The sequence below is a fragment of the Microtus oregoni genome, unplaced genomic scaffold (genome assembly GCF_018167655.1).
Source record: "Microtus oregoni isolate MIOR12 unplaced genomic scaffold, Mior012 000040F_ref0000088, whole genome shotgun sequence".
Taxonomy (NCBI): Eukaryota; Metazoa; Chordata; class Mammalia; order Rodentia; family Cricetidae; genus Microtus; species Microtus oregoni.
In genome coordinates, this window is record NW_024543207.1 from 15,002,786 (window position 1) to 15,027,614 (window position 24,829).

Below are 24,829 nucleotides of genomic sequence, written 5' to 3' on the forward strand. Positions count from 1 at the left end.
TGAGTTTAGGCAACTCATCTTAATGGACAGTTGAAGAACGAAGACAAGGGTATAGTTAAGTGAATTCAAGAAAGTATCATCAGTCTTCTGAGTGTACTGGTCAGTTCTTCCCAAGTCGAGGTGAGAAATACACCTACAGAGAGCAGGTGGCAGTTGCAGGATGCAGAGTTGAGATTTGTTGCCATAAAACTGAAGGGCGGAGGCAGTCTTCTCGACTTAGGGATCCGGAGACACAGGGAAGAGGAGACGGGTTTCTGGAGCAGTGAAGGAAAATGAGCGCACACAGTCCTTTGGAGAAAATAGTTGTCTTGATTTTCACTGAACCTAGTCCTTCCCTTTTCATCCTTTAAATATCAGAAGGCTACCTTCCCCATTCTTGCAAGGGGATTTACCCTTCTGTTTTGTCATTGCCTTTATTGGGTATTCCAAAAGTTTACAGTCACCCTCTTAAAAGTTAAGGATTGTGTTAGGAGGAATTAGTTCCATCACAATACGAACTTAAGCATCCCAGTGGGTATTCTTCCTATATTTGGATAAAACATAGCATTTTATTTCCAGACACCTGTGACAAGAGGGAGAAAGTAAGGGAAGCAGTGTGAAAAGATGAGTTTACTTATTCCTCATTAAAAGAATTTATATTTCAATTATGGATGTGTGATTCCTGGTTCTGTAGTCTACATGAAAAGAGTGGATGTGATTAGCATCAGTGTTTTGAGACATTGGGGTTCTGAACACTTAGATAAGGTTAGACCTTCAGATCCAGGTTGAGCTATCTTTGTGGAAACCACTTAACATCTTCATTCCAGAAATGTCCCAAATAAATAAACGCCTTCTTGGTTGAGATGATATTTGTTGGAATGAGTAAGTAATGTCATAGAGAGCACTTAGCAAAGAATGGATATAATCTCTTATTTGTTAGCCTATCAATTCATTCATCATTTATTGAGGACATTCTATACCAAGTGAGAAGACATTCTTATGTAAAGTATGGTCTGTAAGACCATGTATATAGTTTAAGAGAAAAAATAGGCATGGGGATAAGTGAGTTAGTATACTCCAAGACTCTTTATATTCACTTATATATTTGTTATGGCTATGGAACCAGAAAAGAATATGGCCAATGCATGTAAAAAATATTTAAAGCATTGACTGTCATTTTTATGTGCTATTGCCATAACTACAATAGATGCTCTTTACAGATGTGTATGTCGAACTTGTTATCTGAAAAAAAAAATACTACAAGCTCTGATGTCCTTTTATCTACAGATTTATACTCTAGTGTCAGAAGGCATTATAATGTTCCTAGAGATACTTGGTATAACTAACAGCCATCAATAGTGGGTATTCCTAAACATTTAATCAAGACTAATGGAATTAACATCACCTTGAAGTATGCAGAAAAAAGGTTTTGCTCATCTCCAGGTGTCTACCTCTCTGATGAATGAAGTCAATCAGGTAGCATACTTCCAACAGCTAACAAGGCCTTTGCCAAGCTAAAGAAAGTGGCAGAACAAACAGATTAGAGCCTGCTGAATGTAAGGCTTGGTCAGAAAAGGGTGTTTTGTTCAATTTCATTGAGACTGCTCTGGAAAGGTGCCTAAGAGCCCGCCTCAGAGTGCTGATTCCTGTCATCTGCTGTCTTGCTAGGTGACCCAGAATGACACCATAGTTGTTTAAAACATTTTTCTGTCAGCTTTGTAAACTTCTGTAGACAGCTCTTTGCCGGAGTTTTTGACTCTCCGATGAAGTCTACACAGCTGAACAGCTGACATTGATTTGTTCCATTCCATCTTGACATCATGGCTTGTTTCCCCCACATTTGTTGGACACTGGGCTGTAAGATTCCTATTATTACCCTGTCATTTCACCATTGCTGTATGTCTCAGTTGGACTGCATTAACATTTTCAGAAGGTAGTGGCTACAAAATCAACTCATTCATGTGAAATGGGAATTAGGTGTTATATAAGAAAGAAGGTCATTCAGTATTATTTATATCTCAAACCCTTGCTGAGAAACATTAGGGATCTCAGCACAGAAGAGTAGTCATTTGCAGTGAGATACTGAGATGGAGAAGCTACCTTCCTGTACTGTGACCTCCACCCTGGTAAATCAGCATCCATAGATAATGTGTAGATGGTAATAATGACCAAAATTCACTTGAGTCACCATTGTCCTCCAGGATTGAAAGTGTGTCACTGTTAGAGACCCTGGAACCATTGTCTGAGAAGCTAAAGACAGGGACAACAGTGATCTTTAGTCCTCTCATTTTATATGGAACTGACTTGATTGTGTTAACACTGGTCCTTGTAAGAGCCAGGTCTCATCTGGAGACAGAATGGCCAATACACTGAGAAAATAGAATAAATATGGAATTTGTAATAGGGGTTCTGTGAAAATGAATAATCCTCTGATATCTAATAAAAGTGGTGGTTATGGTGGAATTGAATGTTCTTAGACCAGAGTAAGAAAGAGTCCAGACTAGGGCAAGGGTCCATTAGGGCTGTAAGTCACTAGATAGTCAAACCCACCATCAAAAGAAACCAACATCAAATCTAGAAAGACTATCGAGAGGCAGAACATTGATCCCCAAGAAGGTTGAGTTATTAAAATTCCTCCCATAAAGAGTACATGCCTGAAAATTGACTGCTATCTTTATTTCTCACCCACTGATTTGCTCAAAATAAAATGAAGTATGAACCCAATTTCCAGAAATAGAGGCCACAGGAAGAAACTTGACCAAATTTTAAAGTATCAGATTTCAGAAATTGAAAAAAAAAATTCTTCCAAAGCAAGAACATGGCAAGCACCTTGGTGTATGAAGTGTTCATGCTTTAAATGAGATTGTAGGGACCATACTGTGTAAATCCAAATTCAAGTTCAGAGAGTTCTAAGGTTAGGACAAAGTCTTTGAATAGTATAGGTTCATGATTCCTCTTAGGCATCCTTCTTTGCTCTGAAATTCTCGATTTTCTTTTAGAAATTAGCATGAACTCTTAATAAAGAAGGTGGGTTGAACCTGTATTAACCCCTCCTCTCTGGCCCAAACGGCAAGGAAACAATTTAATAGAACATAATGTATAAAATCGAGATGAGCTGGATGAAGAAATATGTTTCTTCAAGGTTGAAAAACATCAATTGTTAGTATATCTTTAATGAATTCTATCAGGAAAGCAACAGTGCATTCTAAGTCGAGGAAGTAAAACCTAGAGGCCTGAAGTGAAGAATGCCTTAGAACTTTCTGTTAGGAGGTATTGGTGTGGTAGATGGACAGAGTGATTGGTTCCTCATCACACTGGAGAAAATGGAGTTCTAAGGAATGAGGAGAAATAAAATCATAAAACTATCAGGGACCAGCCTTGACAGAAGTACCTCTTGCCAGGGTAGAGGTGTGGGGATTTAAAAATATAGTAAAAAATATGAAGATGCAAATGAAAATATTAAAATGGAGAAATACATAGGATAATATTGGGAGGGAATTTTAGTGAGCACTGAAATTCACCCACGTTTAATTACCAATTGCTTAAAATACCCCTGATCCCAAAAGATAGGACAAAAAACTACATTGGCATGACATAAGGAAAAGAACTTACCAATTGAAGGTCGCTGGCTACATTCATAGTTAAACATTCTGTTGCTAGAACAAAATAAGTCATGCTTACACCCTAAACTGGAACATTCTGTAGGCAAACCACTCCCTGGGTGGAATCCCAAGTTATCTCCATAAAGGAACTGGAAATTCATTGGATCCTTAGACTTTTGTTTGAGGTTAGAACACGTCCACTCCTCTATTCTTGGAGTACAAGACCTGACTATTAGCCACACCTGTTGACAATAACCTTGAGAAAGCAGAACTCTCTAATCTACTTCCAGGTGGGACCTTTCTTGAGGTTGAACCACGGTAACCTTGAAGGAACTAGAGGTGTAAGCCCCAACCCTCTGACCTTTGGTCAACATGGAAAGAGGCTCACATTTTCAGGCCTCCACATAAAACGCTGATACGGAATTCATCATCATGGCTGTGTGGAAATCGAGGTAAAGGTAGAGGATAGTCTGGAAGAGGGAAGCTTATTACTTACAGCCCTCTTTCATGGGCTGACACATGGTACTCATTATGCACACTCAGAGTTATCCTGAGGAAACACAGCCAGGGAACTCCACTCAGGCTGCATTCCCCATGTGCACACTCAGTACCCAAATATGAACCATTGGATGCAGAACTAGATTATTTTCAAAGATGATATGTCATAGGAAAATGTACCACACGTAGGAAAGCTTATAAAATAGAGAAAAAGAAAGCCCTAAAATAATAGAAAGGAGAAGTAATCTCATGCTCATACATTAGATACCAGATGGTATTTAAAGGAAGTGTTTATAATGTGGTATTTATCTCTTAAATTATAAACCCAGGAAGAGCAACAAACTAAAGTTAAAGGAAGAAATGTTTGCATGTTGAGGAAGCAGACAATAGCACAGTGGAAAAGCAAAGAGAATGGTTGATAGAAAGGCTTGGGAACAGATACAGATTTTAGTATGTATACAAGGAAACAAGAATATGAAAACTAGTTAGAAAAACATTTAAAATAAGAAAGGAGGGCATTAAAAATATGCTGTAGAATGGTGGTAGTGAACTTCATATTTCACAGAAAATTCTGCTGAGTGTCCATGAGCATCTCTCAAAGCAGATATAATATGAAGACAAATCACCAAAAGGGTTTGCAACGTGAGGAATCCAGAGGTTATCAACAGCTACCCTGGGAGGAATTGAAAGGGGATATTCCTTAGGTAAAAAATACCTCTGTAAGTTTACCTTCTCAACAGCAAACACTGACAAGCGCAGATAACAAAATCCAATTGATATCTTGAAGAGAAAGAATTTCCCTTCGAGAATTCCTCTACTTTCATACCCAGCCCTATTATTAGATAGGTGTGGATATGCTAAAATAGAGAGCTGTTCTGTTTCTTAGAAGAATGCTTCTTATTCTGTCTATATTGAAAGGTAATTTTTAGTCAAGAAAGGAAATCAGGAATTAAGAAGAAACGTCTACACAGGAAAGGAACCGCTCTAGTGCAGAATCCACAGATGCACAGATAAGGAAGGTTTGAACAAGCCAGAAACTCTGGCAAAGATTTCTTCCATACCTTGCATTGATGGCTTTTTTCACATTGCTTGCTGGGATTTTTTTATCTTTATTAATCAATTTAAATTAGAAAATGTTGTATTAAACTTATAACAATTACGCAGACAACTAAGCAAAGGAATGACAACAGCAAAAACATCTAACTGTGGTAACAAATTAAAAATATATAGACATTGATGGATATACTGGTTTGCTATTGGTCCTGGAGAACTATGTCCACACTTGAAATATAAAATGTATTGGGGGGGTATGATTACCTTATTTTAATCAACCTGCCTGTTGCACTCAAGAAGTTATGCCTTGCGATCTTAAATAATTCATTCATAAACAAGCATGTCCTAATTCAACTACTGGCTACTATTATTTTAGAGGTAGAATTCCAGTTTAGAAAGTGATCCCTTCTGTTTGAGTTTTTCTACCCTGCAGGGACAGAAACTGAATAGGTAATGGCTGTAAATGAAGTGTAGTAACAGGACCTATTATATTGTTGTGTCTTTGGATATGTGATCTCATCATACATTATTTTCATTTTACTCATGTACATTAACTGATCAAATTTTGCATATTCAGTTGTCCAATATATTTTGAAATCCACATGTATCATGAGATGGCTTAAGTTAAATACAACTTTGGGCATCTCACAGACTTAGCACTTTTGTGACAAGAACCTGCAAATCTAACCTAATCAGTTATCATGAATATAGTATGTTGTCATCATGTATAGCCATCACAGTGCACATTAGACTCCTTGCTTGAACCTGCCTCTCCTACATGACTGAAACTCTTTTGCTTTAACCACTAATCTGTGCCATGACACACAATTCTGGGTAACTAACATTCTCCTTCCAAAAGTTAAACTTTAGATTCCACATAAAAGTGAGATTATGTGGTATTTTGTCTCTTTGTGTTTGCTGTGTTTTACTTAACAGCTTCTCAAGGATATATTTTTCCATTTTTACAGGGGACATAATTTTCCTTTTAAAGGATGCTGAGGGTCCCATTGTACATATATTACAGCAGTAGAGTTTCCATTCTCAGGGAACTAGACACATCAGGAGTAACATATTATTTTAGTGTCGTGGTGGAGAATCTCGGAGTCTTCATCAGTGTGGTTACAGTTATCATCCTTGGTTCTTTCTACTCTGTATCTTAATGCCTGTGCACACTCTATCAGAACACATGATGATCTTACTCAGCACTTCTAATGAGTCTTTTTGGGTCCTGCCTGGGCATAAGATTCTTTTCCTCTTTGCGGTAGAAAGAAGTCAATGAAACTCAGCACATTAAGTACATTGTGGGGGGGGGGGGTTCAGACATGCTTAGTAGCCACTGCCCCATTTCATCTAGTGCTGAGCCTAGGTGCAGAAGGTTTCGATCTCTTCATTTATTTCCTGCAAGCAACGCATATTTTTGCATAAAGATGACTTCTATTATGGTGTCTAATCTATCTTCACTGATCTAATGTCTGGTCTGCTCTTTATCTTCCCGTACTGGTAAAATCATCCCAAGTTTATTTTATTAAATTTATGATTCAGTCTCAGTTTTCACCATCCTCAAGTCAGTTTGTTCCTTCCAAGCTGATGGTCCATCACCTCGCTACATATCATATTTATTGCAGGAATTAGATGAGGCATGAGGTTTCAGGTTTTTCAGTTTTCATATTGACTAGCTAAGCCCTCCCAGGAGACTTTATATGCTTTTAGACATTTAAAAATATTTAATAAACCCCGTTTAATTAAAGGAAATAAATTGTTAATCTAGGCTCCTCAGGACAAAGTTATAAAACTATATGATAATTTTCATAATAACCCAAATGTATTATATGAGTCAGTGATGTGTTGTTCTAAAAGTAAGACTATTTATGTCTGCTCATGTACATTTTAATAAACTTGGAGTCATAGATCTGATGCTTTTACAAACGTTTGTTCCCTATAAGTCAGGGCAACAACTATATAGTGGAGGAAAGAGGATGTTTTGCACTACTTTGTATCTCTTAAAATGTCCTTCACTGCAGGTCATTCTATCTTACCCTGGCACAAGATTCTCATCAGATCCTGGTGTCTCTGGCCAGTTTCCATATTGTGTATTTTGTAGCCTGATTTGCATTATTTCTTCTCCACTGGAACTGTGTAGATGAAGGTCTTAGTAGACAATTATTCTAGACCACCCCCCCCCCCACGCGTCTGACTTATATTGTTCAATTTGTTCTCCAAGCCTTTGCATTTCCTCAGTCTTATTTCCGGAACCCTCATCTGTGTTGAACTAATCTAGTTCCGTATAGCTGTGGGTAGCTGTCTATTTCACTCTGTGCTTTTTTTTTTTTCTGGTTGATCTGGTACATACTCTCCAGATCAGCCTAGCGCCATCTCTCTTCCTGATTACTTTCTGGGAGCTTATTCAGGCTTGAGAGATCTGCGCTCCCTCGAAACACCATGCTAATTCAGCATGTCATCTTTCCAACCCCACCACCCTTGCCGCATCCCCCATGGCCTCAGGGGTCACCTCCATTCAGGAAAGGTAGTGACTGCTCTAAATGCAGATGCATTTTGGTCAAATGTATGGCATACACCAGTGGAAAAAGGAACCCTCCACTGAATGGCCAATTACTTGTCCCATCAGTTACAGTTCTTCATGACTCAGTATACAGTTCTTCATGATCTCTCTGTATAAGGCTATGTAAGGATAGGGTGAGTATAGCGGAGAGCTTCCACATCCAGTGAGTGGTATATTGTGGCTGAAATAACCTTCCTCATAAGCCGTAAACCGATTTCTTGGGAAAAGGGAATGCTGCCTCTGATCGTAATGTCTATGATCTAGGAAGACAGAAACAGAGATGGACAAACAGGGAAATAAATGCCACTGTAATGTGGGATTCCTTTCTGTATGCTGTGAACACCATTGGTTAATAAAGAAACTGTCTTGGGCCTGTGATTGGGTAGAGTAGAGCTAGGCAGGGAAAACTAAACTATACGCTGGAAGAAAGGAGGTAGAGTCAGAGAGAGGCCATGAAGCCACAGCCAGAGACAGACACGTGGAAACCTTGCTGGTAGGCCATGAGCCTTGTGGTAAAATATAAAATAATGGAGATGGGTTAAAGTAAGATGAAGACTTAGCCAATAAGAAGCTAAAGCTAATCGTCCAAGCAGTGATTTAGTTGGTATACTTTCTGTGTGGTTATTTCGAGAGTCTGGGCAGCGGAAAATGAACAGGAAGCCACATACACCACCACTGAATTTCATAGATTAAAAGGTCTTTCCTTGGGGGCAGAGTCTTTTCATTTAGCAAAGAGTAGAGAAGAAATCTGAGTACAAAAGTTATCAAAGAGCAGAAAAAGCGCCATATAAAGACACAAGAGGACATAGTTTCTGGAGTTCAGTCAGAGCTGGCAATGCATGATAGCTTCCTCTAGTAGGGACAGGAATGCCCTCTGTTCATGAAGTACTCACTGGAGTTCCAGAAGGGTATTGGAGGATGACTGACACTAGGTTAAAGTACTATTTTCCCAAGTAAGTCAGAAGATAACTGGCAATATTTGTAGGAATATGAAGATGTTCAGAACCACAAAAAAGGAAACTGGAAGTCATTTCATGTCTAACAGTCACTATGTGTGCAGAGGAGCCTGGACTCAGATCCACGCTGAAGAGAGAAGTGATCAGCTGGATCTAAACCACGATGCTGCAACTGATAAATACACACATCGTAATAGTGACAAAAGTATGTTCTTCCATGCTGCCATGAAGCCCAGTTGAATTACCCAAGCAAAACTATTGGGATTTTAATTTACCAGAGTTTGAGATAAAATACTTTAGGAAGAATTAATGAAATATTAAGCAATGCAGAAGAAAAGATTACTTAGCTTGGCTACACTAATAGAAAACATACAAAATGAAGCATGAAGAAAATTTAATAAATGTTTTAGGAGTTGAAGGTCAGTTCTAAGTAGCATATTATATTCTCAAAGAAGGAGAGCATGAAGAAATCATAAACATTAATAAAAATTAATCATAAAGATTAATATTTCTTCCATATAATGGAAGCTAACAATTCACTAATCTGGTCAGCTTAGTCAATTCTAAGTAAAAATTATATCAAGGAACATGGCAGAGAGAAAAAAATACCATATCTATAATGCTATAAAGTTAAAACAAATGTGGAATTTTATAAAATTTTGGGCAGAGACAGTATAAGTGAGAAACATTACAAAAAATACCTTTAAAATGAGATCATTTTCCTTTACATCTGAATAGCATTCCATCATACATATGTACAATATTTTCTTTGCCCATTTGTCAGCTATAGGACAGTTAGGTTGTTTTCCTTTTTCTAGTTGCTGTGACTAGCAGTGAGCATAGCTGAGCAAGTATCTGTGTAGTCTGATGTTAAATGCTTTGGGTAGATGCCAAGGGTTGTACAGGTCAGCCATAAACACATGAAAATGAGCAACTTTGAATGAACTCTGCAGATTATTTACAAACATAGGTATTTAACAGTATTAATTAAGGAAGAGATCAATAATTTGAGAAAGTTAGGGGTCATGAAAAGAGTTGAAAGCGAGAAAGAGGGAGGGAAAATATAAATATAGTACCCATGTATGAAATTCTCAAAAAAGAATATTAAAGTCTTGTAAATTTCAAAGTATTCTTCTTTAAAACGCTACAATAGGCCTGGAGAGATGACTCAGTAGTTAAAAGCTCTGGCTACTTTTCCAGAGGTCCTGAGTTCAATTCCCAGCAACCTCATGGTGGCTCACAACCATCTGTAATGAGAGCTGGTACCCTCTTCTGACAGAACACTGTATACATAATTAATAACTAAATCTTAAAAAAATAAACCTTACAATATAGGAAATATTCAAAGTGCCTGTTGAGTGCCTCCCATCACTTCTGACAACTGACTATCTCCCTTACTCCTAACCACATTGTCTTCCGCCTCTCTTGACCATTAACTCTCTTCCATTTTCCTGACTATTGGAATGACATAAAGAAAGCAAAATATGAGAGCAGCTCGAAGCAAGCTATGTGTCCTTAGTGTGTGTACCTTGACTTTGCACATATTGCTCTACCATGTCATCATGGTCCTCTGTGGAGAAGAAGAAATATAGCAATTTAAACACATATCATAGACTTCCATCTGGATGGCAACAACCCTGTGTGGCCTTTAAGTTCTATGTTCAATACAAAAATATGATTTGGTTTCCTGTAGCATGAACACAATTAAGACCTGCTATTATTTAAATACTAGAAATGAGCAACTGGATATTCCTTTGAGGGTGAACTTCCAAATCTTTAGAGAGGAGGCCAGGCTATAGGACATTGATTCATCCAACAGGCGTCTCCATGTTCAGTTTTCACCAGAAGTAGTTGGTACCACTCAGAGTATTTAGAAGGGAATACTGAACTTGACTGACATGCGTCCCAAGTTTTACACTGTGGTAGGAAGAGGGATCCCTCCTTTGCAAAGTGTCTTCTACTTGAATCTACTTGAAATAATATCAGCACTTAAAAAAACCACTTTTATGAACAATATATTTAGGTGTTTTTTTTTTAAATAAAATTAAACAAGCTAGCTTTTTGGAGCCCATTCCCTATGGTGGTATGCCTTGCTCAGCCTTGATGCAGGGGGCAAGGGGCTTGGTCTTGCCTCAAGTTTGTGTTCCAGACTTTGACTTCCCATGGGAGGCCTTACCCTTCGGGAGGAGTGATGCGAGGGTGGACTTGGAAGATGAGGGAGCAGCCAGAGGAGGAGTGGAATGGAAACAGTGGTTGAAATATAAAATGTGACGTAAAAAATAAATAAAAAGCTAAAGAGACAATCACTGCCTGTGATATGAAATCTTTACCCACAAATATCTCAAGTTGACTAATAAGAGAGTTGACTATGTTGAAAAGGCAAATTCACTAAACTTTGAGAGGTTTTAATTCTCTAAAAATCTACCTCTGTCCTACTTTTAGGTTGTAATAATATTTTTCCTTCTCATTACTGAAATATAATTGTGCAGATAATTTAATTTTTGAAATAGTTAAACATGAAATTGTAAAATAATAACTGTTTAAACTTTTGTTAAATATGTGACTTCTTATAATTTATAAATTATAAAAATTGTAAATGAAATAGGCAAGAAAAGTGCTTTAGCTACGTATCTCACTCAATTCACACTTCCTACTTATGAAATTAGTATTTTAACCCATTTAAAACATGATGAAACAGATAATAAATAAGTTATATTAGTGTTTTGGGGCCAGTGTCTTACACATCTAATTTTCAAGCCCTTGCCTTATTATATAGCAACACCCTGTGTGTCTCAAAGTTGATGCCTTGAAAAAAATCTTATTTTCCCCATCTGTCTTCCTGTCATCTTGGTTCTAAACTTTGTGTGTCATATAAATGCTACCATTCATCTTTCGGGTGGGTTTCTTTCAGGAACTACAGTTTGAAAGGCTGACCCGAGAGCTGGAGGCTGAACGCCAGATCGTGGCCAGCCAGCTGGAGCGATGCAAGCTTGGCTCGGAGTCTGGCAGTATGAGCAGCATCAGGTAGGGGCTCTGCGCTCCCTGCATCTTCTGGCCTTTGAGTTACCATTAGGAAGGAGTTGTGCTTGCTTTTAAACCTAGCCAGGGAATTGGGACACTCAGTCAGATGTGGGAAAGAAAGAGGGAGTGACCTGAATTAAGAAGTACGATGTTCAAAAGGTGTCCAGAGTAGCCTGCTTTGTACTTTGAAACTCTTCTTAACAAAATCAGTGCTTGTCCTGAATACAAAGTGTGCAAATTTTACACAAAGGAAGGCTTTGCAGCAGTCCACTGGTTGGGAATGGGAAGATGCCAAATCCCAAGCTTTATCCTCCCACTCCAAATGATACAGAGCTGCAGGTTATAAGATTTTGATAGAATCCAAGTTGTTTACTAATGTATAATCCAAGTTATACTAATGTATAATGCTGTTAAAAATTACTCTTCCAGTAGCAATGACTTATGAAAGAATATTTATTCATTCATGGCTGAAAGTCTTCAATTAGTTTAAGATATATATCTCCTAAAACCACTTTTTAATAGTCACTTGATTATAAGCAAACTGTCCTTCTTGGGACCATGTGTAAGATTCTAAAACATAGTGTACTTCTCTATCATCTGCTTGGTGTTATATTTTTTGTGTACTTTAATGCCTGTGTTAAAATCCTATGGCACAATATCTCCTGGTGTCTTGAATCATGTTCTGGAGAAACTTGTCTATCTCTTCTGTCCATTTTTAACTTGGGAGTACAAACACTCCTTAATTGACTTTCTGCATCTTTCTATCCATCTGCTAAAATGATGATTATCTTGAGATTATTCATTTGAATGTATTTCTAAGATTTATTCTTCTGTGAGTGAGATAAATGTTACTGATGTAATTATGATTAAATGTATAGGGAGAGACCATTTGTTATTCTCCTGTGAAGTCCTGCTTCTTTCACAGACTGCCCATGTCATCTGATAATTTTACTAAGATGTCTATAAAACCAGCAAGCATATTAAGTACATTGCTGTAAAATTGACATCTTTTCCAGGAGCTATGTGTAGGTTATTAAAAAGTTTGAAAAGTTAATGCTTATAGTTCCTTGTAGTTTCTCATGAATATATGTCTAAACCTTTCTACCATTTTTGGAGCCAAGCTTCTTTCCAAAATGTCATTTCAAGCAACTAGTACGCATTTTAAATCTAAAAATAATCAATTCACAAAATTTTATTCACAGCTATTTTATCCTAAAACAGATGGTGGATGGGAACTATAATGGATTTTGAAATGTAACATTTTGATTGGGAGAGAACTGAAATCTGTGAGCGTTTAATTAGCCAGGAGATCTTTTGTGCGTGTGTTTCTATCTTTGTAATGTTTATTTCCAAGAGATGTGGTGAGTTTTTAGTTACATAAATTATATTTCAGTTTCAGCGTTGTTGGGCTGGGGATGTGGGTCAGTGGTAGAAGTATTTGCCTAGCCTGCATGAATTGCCAGCACCCAGTACTAACAAAACCAAACAGCGGACCATTGTGTTTCTAGGTATTGAGTAGTTTTGCCTGGAGATATGTTTTCCATATCTGTGAATTTCAGTTTTCTAGCTATAGAATTGTGATAATGCATTTCTATATCTTCACAAAGATAAAAGGAAGAATGGAGGTACATAAGGAGACTCATAGTTTATCACCAGTAAATCATGTATGGTTTTCTTCCGCAGCAAACGTACAAAAACCTTTCTTATTGCAGCCCCTTGATTAATTATTAAGCAACACAGATAATACAAACCAAATTTCTTTTCACTTTGGACAAGAATACAGGGTTTGTGTTCACAGTCCAGACCAGACACTCAGAAAGTGACCGTACAATGAAAGGAAACTCACACAGGACAAACTTACAAAATCAGTTTTGTTCCATTGATTCTGTCCATGCTATTTTTGTTTCTATTTCACTGATGTCAGCATTGAGTTTTATTATTTCTTCCCTTTGACTCTTTTTAGGCATCGTTTCTTCTCATTTTTTTAAGTTTTCAAAAGTATCATTATGTTATTTACATAAGATCACTCCAGTTGTGTTTTTGTTTTTTAGTTTTAATTAGGCACTTAGAGCTATGACCTTTTTTTCTGGGAACTACCTTTGCTATGTCCCATAGATCTTGGCATATTGTGTTTAATTTGGTCCTAAAACGTTTTAAATTTCCTTCTTGATTTCTGTCTTAACCTACCTTTCATTCAGTAGTGAGATATTTAGGGTGCATGAGTTTGTGTACTTTCTATCCTGTCCGTTGTAGTTGGTACCTAGCACAAAGTACTGCATTCAAAATTTTCTGCATCTTTGGACACAGAGCACGAGCAAGTCTTAACAGATATAAGAGAATTGAAATAACACTTTGCACCCTCTCTGGCCACCATGGATGAAAGCTCACTGAGGCTGTAGGTCACACATTGGTCTAGATAAGGTGGTAAATTAGCTTTGGTGATCTGATAGTGCCCTCTTTCTAGAGACAGGCCATAGAAGTTAAGCAAAAGTAGTCAGTGTCTCCAGAAGCTTCTAAGCTAGGTGGAGAGTTTCTGGAAACTTCACTTAGTCAAATGATACAGGAAAGGAATGGAAAGTGATTGTTTATTTAAAATATTTTCTTAGACAGTTGATGCTCAAGACCTACTGGTACTTTCTGCTTAACTTCTCCTGGAAGCCTTACTATTCCAAACAAAGACACTTTGATTTGTTTTACTTCATCCTGTGTGAATATATTCTAATTCTCTTTCATCCAGGAGAAGCTATCAGGATTTTAAATGTAAGAGATTGCTGTGTTAGCAGCAGGCAGCAAAGATGTTGCCTAATTTGTTGACAGTAGAGCGGGATTCATAAGCCCCAGTCTTCCCAAACATCTGTTTGTTTATTACCTCAAGTACTGAAGAGGTTTAAAAACTGCCACATATTGTTACTTATTCTTATGTACTTATTTGAGAATGTAGCTCTCAGCAAGATTTTATTGAAAAGATCTGTCCAAGGAATTGACTGCCGACTTTTCTCAAAATTTAGCAATTAACCTTCTTCCCCTAATGTGTGAGTGATGGTGTCCACCTGTTGAGAACTCATTGTCATTAGAACATGCCTCATTTAAGGGAAATGATTAAATTGTGTCTTTCAGGACTCACACATTGCCAGTTAAGTTGTGAATGTCTAGCAAATGCTTGGCTTCCATTTAAGGAATTTTTGTAGGGTAGTGGTGAAGACAGTGTAGTTGGAACCTGTGAATTCTAGAGCTGAATGTCAGTATTACCTGTTTCTAACTTCATGAAAGTCCTTTTAAATGTCCCATACCTACTTGAAGTTGGGAGAGTGATTACCTTTTAGGTATGTTACAAGTATCACTGTGGAGACCGAAAATTATTACAGACTTTGTCACTGAAAAAGCATTTGATACATATGGACCAATCTTTTTTTAATTGTTTTTATTGAGCTATATATTTTTCTCTGCTCCCTTCTTCCCCTCCCTTTATACCCTTTTCCATGGTCTCTATGCTCCCAGTTTACTCAGAAGAGCTTGTCTTTTTCTACTTTCAATGTAGATTAGGTCCTTGTATGTCTTAGAGTTGTCTAGGTTCTCTGGGATTGTGAATTGTAGGCTGGTTTTTCTTTGCTTTATGTCTAAAAGTTACTTATGAGTGGGTACATATGATTTTTGTATTTCAGAGTCTGGGTTACCTTATTCAATCATCCATTTGCCTGCAAAATTCAAGATGTCATTTTTTTTCTGTTGTGTACTACTCCATTGTGTAAATGTACCACATTTTTCTTATCCATTCTTCGGTTGAGGGGCATTTAGGTTGTTTCCAGGTTCATATGCTGCTATGAACACAGTTGAGCACAAGTCCTTGTATAATTGAGAATCCTTTGGATATATTCCCAAAAGTGGTATTTCTGGGTCTTGAGGAAGTTGTTTCCTAATTTTCTGAGAAATTGCCATACTGGTATCCAAAGTAGCTGTACTAGTTTGTACCCCCACCAGCAATGGAGGAGTGTGTTCCCTTTGCTCCATATCCTCCCAGCATAAATTTTCATCACTTTTCTTGATCTTGGCCATTCTTACAAGTATAAAATAGAATCTCAGAGTTGTTTTGATTTGCATTTCTCTGATGGCTAAGGATATTGAACATAATTCCTTAAGTATCTTTCAGCCATTTTAGATTCATCTGTTGAGAGTTCTCTGGTTAGGTATGTACCCCATTTTTATTGGATTATTTGTTCTTTTGATGATCAGTTTCTTGAGTTCTTTGTATACTTTTGAGATCAGCCCTCTGATGGACCAGTCTTAAACTATTATTTAATTTATCCAAATATTGTACGAAAGCATTTGCAAGACATGTGCAAGAAGGCAGAGAATGCCCTGATTTACAGACAGGGCAGACAGACACACACACACAGCCCCCCTCCCAATCATTTTTATTCTTTTTACCTTTAGCAGATGAGAGATTATGACTATACCAAACTATAGATGGAGTTTTCAACTATTGCCACTTCTTGCCAGAATGCCATGGTAAAATTATGTATGTCCTAGATGTGTGATTTTATAGCCAGAGCACACTGAAGTATTACAGTGTTTTGCATAGTAGTTTTAGTTTTAGCATAAAAAATTGTTGCTGCTCTCACTTTAATTGTTGCCACGACAATTCTTAGGTCTTTGTTGAACTATTGATAAGGGACATTTAATTCCCAGCCACCTTGTACCAGGATTTTTACCAATGAGATTAATGTGGAAATAGATAAAATTCATATTATCACATGAAATTCAGAATTGTTAGTGTTCTTTGAATACCATGAAGTGTTTAAGGATTTGTTGAAACTAAAGTTATTGTGTAGGACATGTATCCAAAAATTGTACCTTGCTTATTGCTGTATGGGTAGAGGTGCCAAGGGCGGTGGCAAAACAGAAGCGATGAACATGGGTTTTGATATCCTCTAGTAAGAAGAGGAGGAATGCAGACATTCATCTATTATCCATTCATTCAATCCGTGTAAGTCTTGGTCATGCTATGTGCCTTACAGTGTGGGATACTGGAAAGCAGCTGTCTATAAGAAGGGAAATTTGCCTTCTCTCGTGCAGACTACAGGCTTATTGACACGGAGCAACAGGCTGTTCTTCAGTGACAGATTCCTTAAGGGAAGGAATGAGGTATCAGAAAATAAAGAAAATGGGAAAATTGGGTCGGGAGGTCTTACACAAGCTAAGTGTTATGACAAACAAGTTTGTTATGAATTGCAGCCTCTTATATACGATTTGCAGGAGAGAAATGGGGCAGAGTCAGCAGAAAGTTACCATATGATGAGATAAAGTCAGCAGGAAGCTAATGCAGCAGGGTTTCCCAAGGGGAACAGGATGTCTCCTCCTGTGTGTCAGAGACCAAGCACTCAACAACGCTGGACTAAATAACTCCAGTCTCTTCAGCGGGAAATCCAAGTTCCCAGAACCTGAAACCTAAGTCCTTGAGGCCCTGGCCCCAGTCCCAGGTTACACCTTGCTATGTCTACCCCTGTGGCAAAGACATAGAAGTAGGTTCGTTTTATTCTTTCACCAGGATCTCTGAGAAAGCCTTGATTGGCCTAGCCTTCAATGTTTACTGCTGTCTTATGGATAATATTTATTTATCACGGATGTAGCATCATCTTGCCTGGGTAAGAAGAGTTCTCTTAAGCACCCCTAACTAAATGTCTGTTGGGGTGAGCTTTGTGTTTCGATAGACTGCTCTTTCCCAAAAGAACACAGAGAGAGATGATCAGAAATTCAAAGGAAAGAGATCAGATTGATTGCTTTCATTCAGGGAGGGGCTGCAGAGCTATGCTTTAACCTTAACCTTGCCAGTTGAAGCATTTATTAGGCTGGCTAATGAGCAAGCATCCCACGGGGAAGAGGTTAAACACAACCTTGTTTTTTATGTAGCAACAGAGGAACCATAAACTAATGAAGAAACAAAGCTAGAATAATATTTGAATAGGTGTGTTTTTTTAACCAATTGTATTTATTTATGCATTCTTTTAGGCCTACGTGCTCTGTCTGCATGTATGAGTACATGCCAGAAGAGGGTATCAGATTTCATTGTAGATGGCTGTGAGCCACCGTGTGGTTGCTGGAAATTGAACTCACGACCTCTGGAAGAGCATCCAGTGTTCCTAAGCACTGAGCTATCTCTCCAGGCCCATATTTGAATAGTTTTAAAGAAATAATGAAAACTGAATACTAAGGAAGTCTTAAATAAGACATAGAGGAACTGTTGTTGGTGACATCAGGGGATCGGATTTCCAGATTTTCACAGAAGATTTATCTGGCCTCATTCCAGGGAGAATTCTTTCATTGTAAGTCAGAAAAGAACAAAGCAAGTACATCTCTGAGATGCTAATTATATCCAGGGATCTTTCCAAAGAAATCTATTCTCATATAGTAGATGGAATTATATACTATTTTTAAAAATGTTATCTTTTATTGTAGGGTTTTAGTTATAATCTAGAAAAAATGTAGTTAAGATTGTGCTATATAAATATAATTTCCAGATGCAAATTTTACAAGATAGTAGCACATACAGTTTGACTCTATTCTCTACAATTGGGAATACAGAATATTTGTAAGTTCATGGTTGGTAGGAAAATGTCTCAGTTCTGCTGCCTAGTAGCTACCAAGGGCTCCATTTGACTCTCCAGTTTCTCCCACAGGAAATTAGAATAACACATTTCTGTATTTTCCTTTATTCATTTCACTAAATTCTTTATAGTTTCTCTCACAGGTATATTTAATATATAAAATAGTCTTTTTTGTTTTTTGAATTTCAAATATGTGTTATACATATTTTGCAATCTGGTTATGTATATTATATATGCATATGTATGTATATGTGTGTATATATATGTACATACAAATACATACACACATATAATTTATTTGTGCTTTTTAGGATCAGTTAGGGTGTTGTGGATGCCGGTAGTATGTGCACTCTCTTAGCTGATACCTTCTACAGTATCATGTGAATATGTCTTATGGAATTTGTTATATATACAGAATATTCTGAGAATTTGCAGATTTTGGCTCTATACAGATATGGCGGGTACATTGCTGAATGACATTCATGATAAGGGCAAGCATTGGTTCCCGTGGGTATGGGCAGAAGAGCAAAAACCAGTGTGTAAGCCTAAGAAATTTCTCAATTCTATCCATGCACTCTCAACAAATGTTTTCCAGACTATTATTTGTTCTTTTAAACGTGGTGGACGCTTTCATTATCTTCTGATTCCTGCTCTATTAGAAGACTGTGCACATTTATTAGGTACTGATGTCTACAGTTCCCTTAAATGCTGCTCATACATTTTGCATATTTTATTCTATTGATGTCTTCGTTGTAACTTAGTTGTTTTCATTCTCAATATAGTCCGTTACTAACTTTCTGTTTCTCAGACACATGACAGTCGTGTCCTCTGAAGTCTTTGGCATTTATCCCCTTCCTGTGTCACCTTTTGATGGACATATATGTTCTTGTTTGCTTTTATTAGCTTGTTTTTTTTTAATTTTATTTTTTTATTGAGAAAAGGAAAAAAAAGTCTCCCTCTCCTCCCAGCCTCCCATTTCCCTCCCCATCCTCCCACCCTTCTCCCCCTCCCCCCACTCCTCTCCCCCTCCCTCTCCAGTCCAAAGAGCAGTCAGGGTTCCCTGCCCTGTGGAAAGTCCAAGGTCCTCCCCCCTCCATCCATGTCTAGGAAGGTGAACATCCAAACTGGCTAGGCTCCCACAAAGCCAGAACATGAAGTAGGATCAAAACCCCGTGCCATTGTCCTTGGCTTCTCATCAGCCCTCATTGTTCGCCATGTTCAGAGAGTCCGGCTTTATCCCATGCTTTTTCAGTCATAGTCCAGCTGGCCTTGGTGAGCTCCCAATAGATCAGCCCACTGTCTCAGTGGGTGGGTGCACCCCTCGTGGGGGGAACTTGGGGAAACAGGATGATTGGGATAAAAGAAGGCTGGATAGGGGAGCATGGAAGCACAATTCTTAGTTAAGGGAGCCACCTTAGGGCTGGCAAGAGACTTGAACCTAGAGTGGCTCCCAGGAGCCCAAGAAGATGTCCCCAGTTAGTTCCTTGGGCAAATGAAGATAGGGAACCTGAAATGACCCTGTCCTATAGCAATACTGACGAATATCTTGCATATCACCATAGAACCTTCATCTGGTGATGGATGGAGATAGAGACAGAGACCCACACTGGAGCACTGGACTGAGCTCCCAAGGTCCCAATGAGGAGCGGAAGGAGGGAGAAGATGAGCAAGGAAATTAGCTTGTTTTTTTTTTTTTTCCTTTTGGTTTTAGGTTCTTGTTTTCTAAGCATCTCCAGCCCCCAACACACTATTTTAATCCATGTGATTATCCAATCAGTGTTTCTTTTGGTTTATGGCTTTAGAAGCTTGTTTTTGACTCTTTAAGTAATTTGAGGGATTGAAACAGTGACCTATGAGAGTACTCCCATTAGTTGAGAAGGTATGTCTTTCTATGTTGCGATCTGTTGATTGTTTATAATTTCAACATATCAAGATTAATTCAGTTTTACCCCCCCACCCCGCACCATGTAAACAACTGATTGTCTCCACAGCTGCTCTTCAGGAGACTTCCTCTTGCTTCATAAACTCCAGTGGTCACCGTAACGAATCCCATTTTTGCAGCTGTGCTGTCTCCTTCTGGGCAATTGATGCTTTACGGTTACAAGTCATTCAATTCATGAACACAATAGCCATGTATTTCATTCTTTCAACATGTCTCCATGGAATTTAGACATCTATCCTTAAAGGTTTCATTCCCTCATTGAACTGTTCTCTCTCTCTCTCTCTCTCTCTCTCCCTCCCTCCCTCCCTCCCTCCCTCTCTCTCTCTCTCTCTCTCTCTCTCTCTCTCTCTCTCTGTTCTCTGTAAAACTTTTAAGCAGGCATCAGGCCATGCTCCTTAGAATATTTCCATGGGAATTAACTGAGATCTGGATTTAAATATCAAATGCCCAGAAAGATACGGACTTGTTCTGCCAAGCATAAATGCTTACCACTCACTGCTCATGCCTGTGAAATGAACTATTAGTCTGTCTTGGGAGAGCATAGTAGAGAATATGAACTCAGTACCAGACACAGTGGAGCAAGAGCCCTACCATTCTGAAATGCTTGGTTCTCCCTTGGGCTTATATTCAGGTGTTTAGTCGTACATGCTATCCATATTTCCATTGTTTATTGTCCAGCTATAACATCTCTGCACTTAGTGGCAGGATATATGCATTCCACAAGTGCAACCGATAATATAGTCATTGTTTTCTCCTACACATAATTGTTTGTGATAAAATTTAGTTTATAAATTAGTGACTCTAAGGCACTGAAAACACTATATAATAATGGTATAGAACCCTTGTACACCATAGCTCTCAAAATGACTTCTTGTATTGTGTCCCCTTTTTGTGATAACAGAGATGATACAGTGATTATCTCATGAAGGACTGTGAATTGAAGGGTGTGGTCATTGTGACCTGGTGTTCAGCTGCTACTGGCCTAGTGCTGATGGTCCAAATTCTCACTGAGCCAAAATCATATTGGATGGCCACTTGTAACTCGCACTGTGGAAAGACACCTTCAGATAGGGAGCGACTCTGTACATGGTATGGCTCTAACAGAATTTGTGTAAATAATTATGTATCGTCTGTGCCATTTTTCATTTATCATCAGAGATTGGATCATACATGACAAAATATCACAACACAAGGTAACAGTTCTCTCCAATCATCTTGATGCAAACATGAACTCTTTGAGTATTATCAATCCTGTTTTTATTCTCCAATTAGACATAATTTCTTTTTCCCTATACCTTGGGGCATTTCTTGGTCTTTATCTCTGTAAAGAGTGGGAAGCATGCCGTCATACCCATTCTGATTGTATTTACACATCAGAAAGCTTCAGCCTGAAATGAAGGCAGACTTGATCAGTGTAAGGAGTGAAAAGGAAACCACCCATCTTAGCTGCTTGCGAATAACCTTCAAATAGGAAGCTGAAAAGAATGACAGAATTTAGACATCACTTGATTAAGCATCTCATCAGCAATGGGTAACTCCATTTGCTTGAGTACTTGTTTGCTTTCAAATTAATTACTATCTAGAATGCATAAAGAATTTTTAAAAGGGTAGATGCAAGAAATTAAATAATCCAGTCAATTAATAGATCAAAGAAATGGATTATTCTCAAAAGACCAAGTACAAATAGCCAATAAACCTGAAAAAACTCAACTTCTTAACCATCAAAAAAGCATAAATCAAAGCGACACTGAGATTCTCTCTCGCCCCAGTCAAGATGACGTTCATCAAGAAAACAAGTGACAACAGGCACTGCTGAGCATCTGGGGCATGGTGAATCTTTATGCACCACTCGTGGGAATGGGACTGGCTGCGCCAGTGGAAACAGTGGAAGTTCCTCAGAAGAACTAGAGCAAAGGAAATAGAACTACCACAAGACAGCCTTACCAATCCTGTGCAGTAAGCAAACACCCAAAGGAATGTGAAGCAAATTATGACAGAGCCTCTCTTTATGGAAGTTCTGTTCATAATAGCTAAGCCATGAAATCTGGCTAGGCATCCATGAACAGGAAAATGGATAAAACATGCATACACATAACGCTTCACAATGAGTTGCGTTCAAGAATAAAATTATGCTATTTGAAAAAAATGAATGCAATTGAAATGTCATATTAAATGTAATAAGCCAGACGTGGACAAATGTATTGTGTGTTCTCTTGTGGACTCTCACATTTATATAAAAAGAAAATTATGGATATCCAAAAAGAAAGTAGAGGTCAGGAGATGCTCTATCGAGGGTTTATAATGAAGAGTTGGCATGGGGTTTCAGTTGATAGGTAATTTAAAATTAAAAATAGATGCACCTGTCTTTCTTGAAATTCTTGAGAAATTGCTTTTGAAAAGCACAAATTTAAGGTGACTGCATTGTGCGCCTTCTCAAACAGATTATTAAATGAGCTCAACATTTCTCAACCTTGCCCTTATTAAAGTGTGAACATTTATCGTGTGTTTTTAAATGGCAATGCACTCTGTGTCATTTATCATAGCCAGCGACAGACATTTGATGCTGGTGTCTGGTTCATACCACCGACTTATGGTGGTGGCAGCAGATATTTTAGTGTTTATTGTACAACTAATCAGAGATAGTGCTCATGATTCTCCTTTGGAGGCCTTGCCATTAGACAAATGGAAACGAGGTTTAGGAGACTATCCAGCTAGAACCTAGAGTCATCATTTATTTTTAACCTGTCCATCTCTTCTCTTTTCTGCCATGAAAGTAGTTTTGTCTCAACAGGAGGAAGTTCTGCCCTGCCTTCCTGCTTTGACTTCCCTCAGTCGTGGGTTGTGCTAGGGAATTTTAAACTGAAAAGAAGAGAAAATGTCCTCTTTTGTGGTGTTTTATCACAGCAATAGAAACCCTAATGAAGAAAGCCAGTTAAGATATACTATGTATTTTTGCATATATTAATTATGCAAGTAAGTGATTCCGTCATACCATTTTCATGCATCATGTAGGAACATACTGTGATCATATTCACTGCCACCATTTCTCTTTCTTATTCCCTCCTCTTTCCATGTTTTCTTCTGTCTCACTGATTTCACATTTCCCTGTCCTGCTTTCCACTTCATAGTCTACCTAGGAGAGAAAAATGTTGACACTTAGCCTGTGAAAGTGCCTTGCTTCACTTTATGTGATATATAGTTCTTCTCAGCTTCCTGGGAAGCAACAATTTCATTCATTACAGCTCAATGAAACTCCATCGTGTGTATATCCATGCTATTCTGAATGTCTTCATAAACATGAGAAAACAAGTATTGCTATAGTAACCCAACTTTGATACTTTGGGGTACAATGCAGAGGCTCTATGAGTCATCGTGTAATGAAATTGTGCAGAACCACATTTCTCGTTTTCCCACCCCAGTCTCATTGTCTCCTCCATCCTACAATCCCACCACCGTTTGCTGTTGCAGATTTTCCTGATGATAGCCGTTAAAAACACCAAGCCACAGTGTGGCTTTAATTTTCATTATTAATGTGTGAAGGGGAGAATGTAGGTCTTTAAGGGACAAAAGTTAAAGTTCTTGTTTTGATTTTTAATTTGATGACGCCAAAAAACATTAGATATCATTGTTGTTTGTGACCATCCAAAGGATAAAGGACAAAAGCAGGCTTTGGTATACCTCATTTGGCCAGGGTGGATAGAGAATCAAAGACTCCTTCAGTGACAGTAACAAGATACCACTGCTGTTTATGAAGAACAGAGAAGTCTGCTGAGGAGCACCTGTTGACACGGCCCCTTGTTTAGATGGGGAAAAGAAAAGGAAAATCATATTTAGTTTGATCTGCTGAATTGAAAGCAACTACAAACAGATCAGAGATCGTAACATTTAAAAAAACCCCACATAGCTTTAAGGTAATATATGTCTCCACATAGGAGAGTGCTTTGATTCTTTTTTTAATTTTTTTTATTGATTTTTATTTGAGCTCTACATTTTTCTCTCCTCCCCTCCCTGCTGCTCCCCTCCCCCCTCAGCCCTCCCCCAAGGTCCCCATGCTCCCAATTTACTCCTATTGCCTTTAAGATTAGTTACATCTGTCTATTAATACAAATAATTTATTTCAGATGCCTAGATATGAGGTAAATACTTAAGGTCAATTCAACTGGGTCCCATGCCCAGACAGTAAGAAAAGCAATAATAAAAACAACGGCAATATGTTTTGGGGGAAGCACATCAGAGTGAATCTTTGGTATCATGACTGAGGAAGAAAAGGAGAAAGATAGGAGGAGCCAAGCTTCCAAAACCCCCCAGTGCATGCCCCAATTACCTAACTACACTATCTTAGACCCTCCTTCTCACAAGCTGAGAGCTTGTTAGACATGCAGAATTGAAGCCTATAACCCAGACTCCTGGCTCAGATTCTGCATTTTAGCAGGATCTTGGAGATTTGGGAAAGGTATCAAGGTTTATATCACTGACGCGAGTGATCTGCTGCTGATGAAAACTGGCCTCCCCAGAGAGCAAAAAGTAGAGTCATGGAAGGTACTGATGCTCATGTTGAGAGCCATGGGAAAGAAGTTAGATTTAGCAGGATTGGTCTGTCCCTTAGCTACAGTCAT

The 24,829-nt window shown here is 38.2% G+C and overlaps 1 protein-coding gene across 3 annotated transcripts in view; it reads left to right on the forward strand.

The window, feature by feature from the left end:
* Positions 1-24,829, forward strand: part of Ctnnd2 (catenin delta 2) — a 752,815-nt gene that overhangs the window by 266,092 nt on the left and 461,894 nt on the right. For 2 of the 3 annotated variants that reach the window (XM_041632036.1, XM_041632037.1), the window contains exon 3: positions 11,560-11,672. The exons of the other annotated variant lie outside the window; for it this stretch is intronic. In XM_041632036.1, the coding sequence (XP_041487970.1) occupies positions 11,560-11,672 (113 nt within the window). The remainder of the gene's footprint in view (positions 1-11,559; positions 11,673-24,829) is intronic. 3 annotated transcript variants of the gene reach the window in all.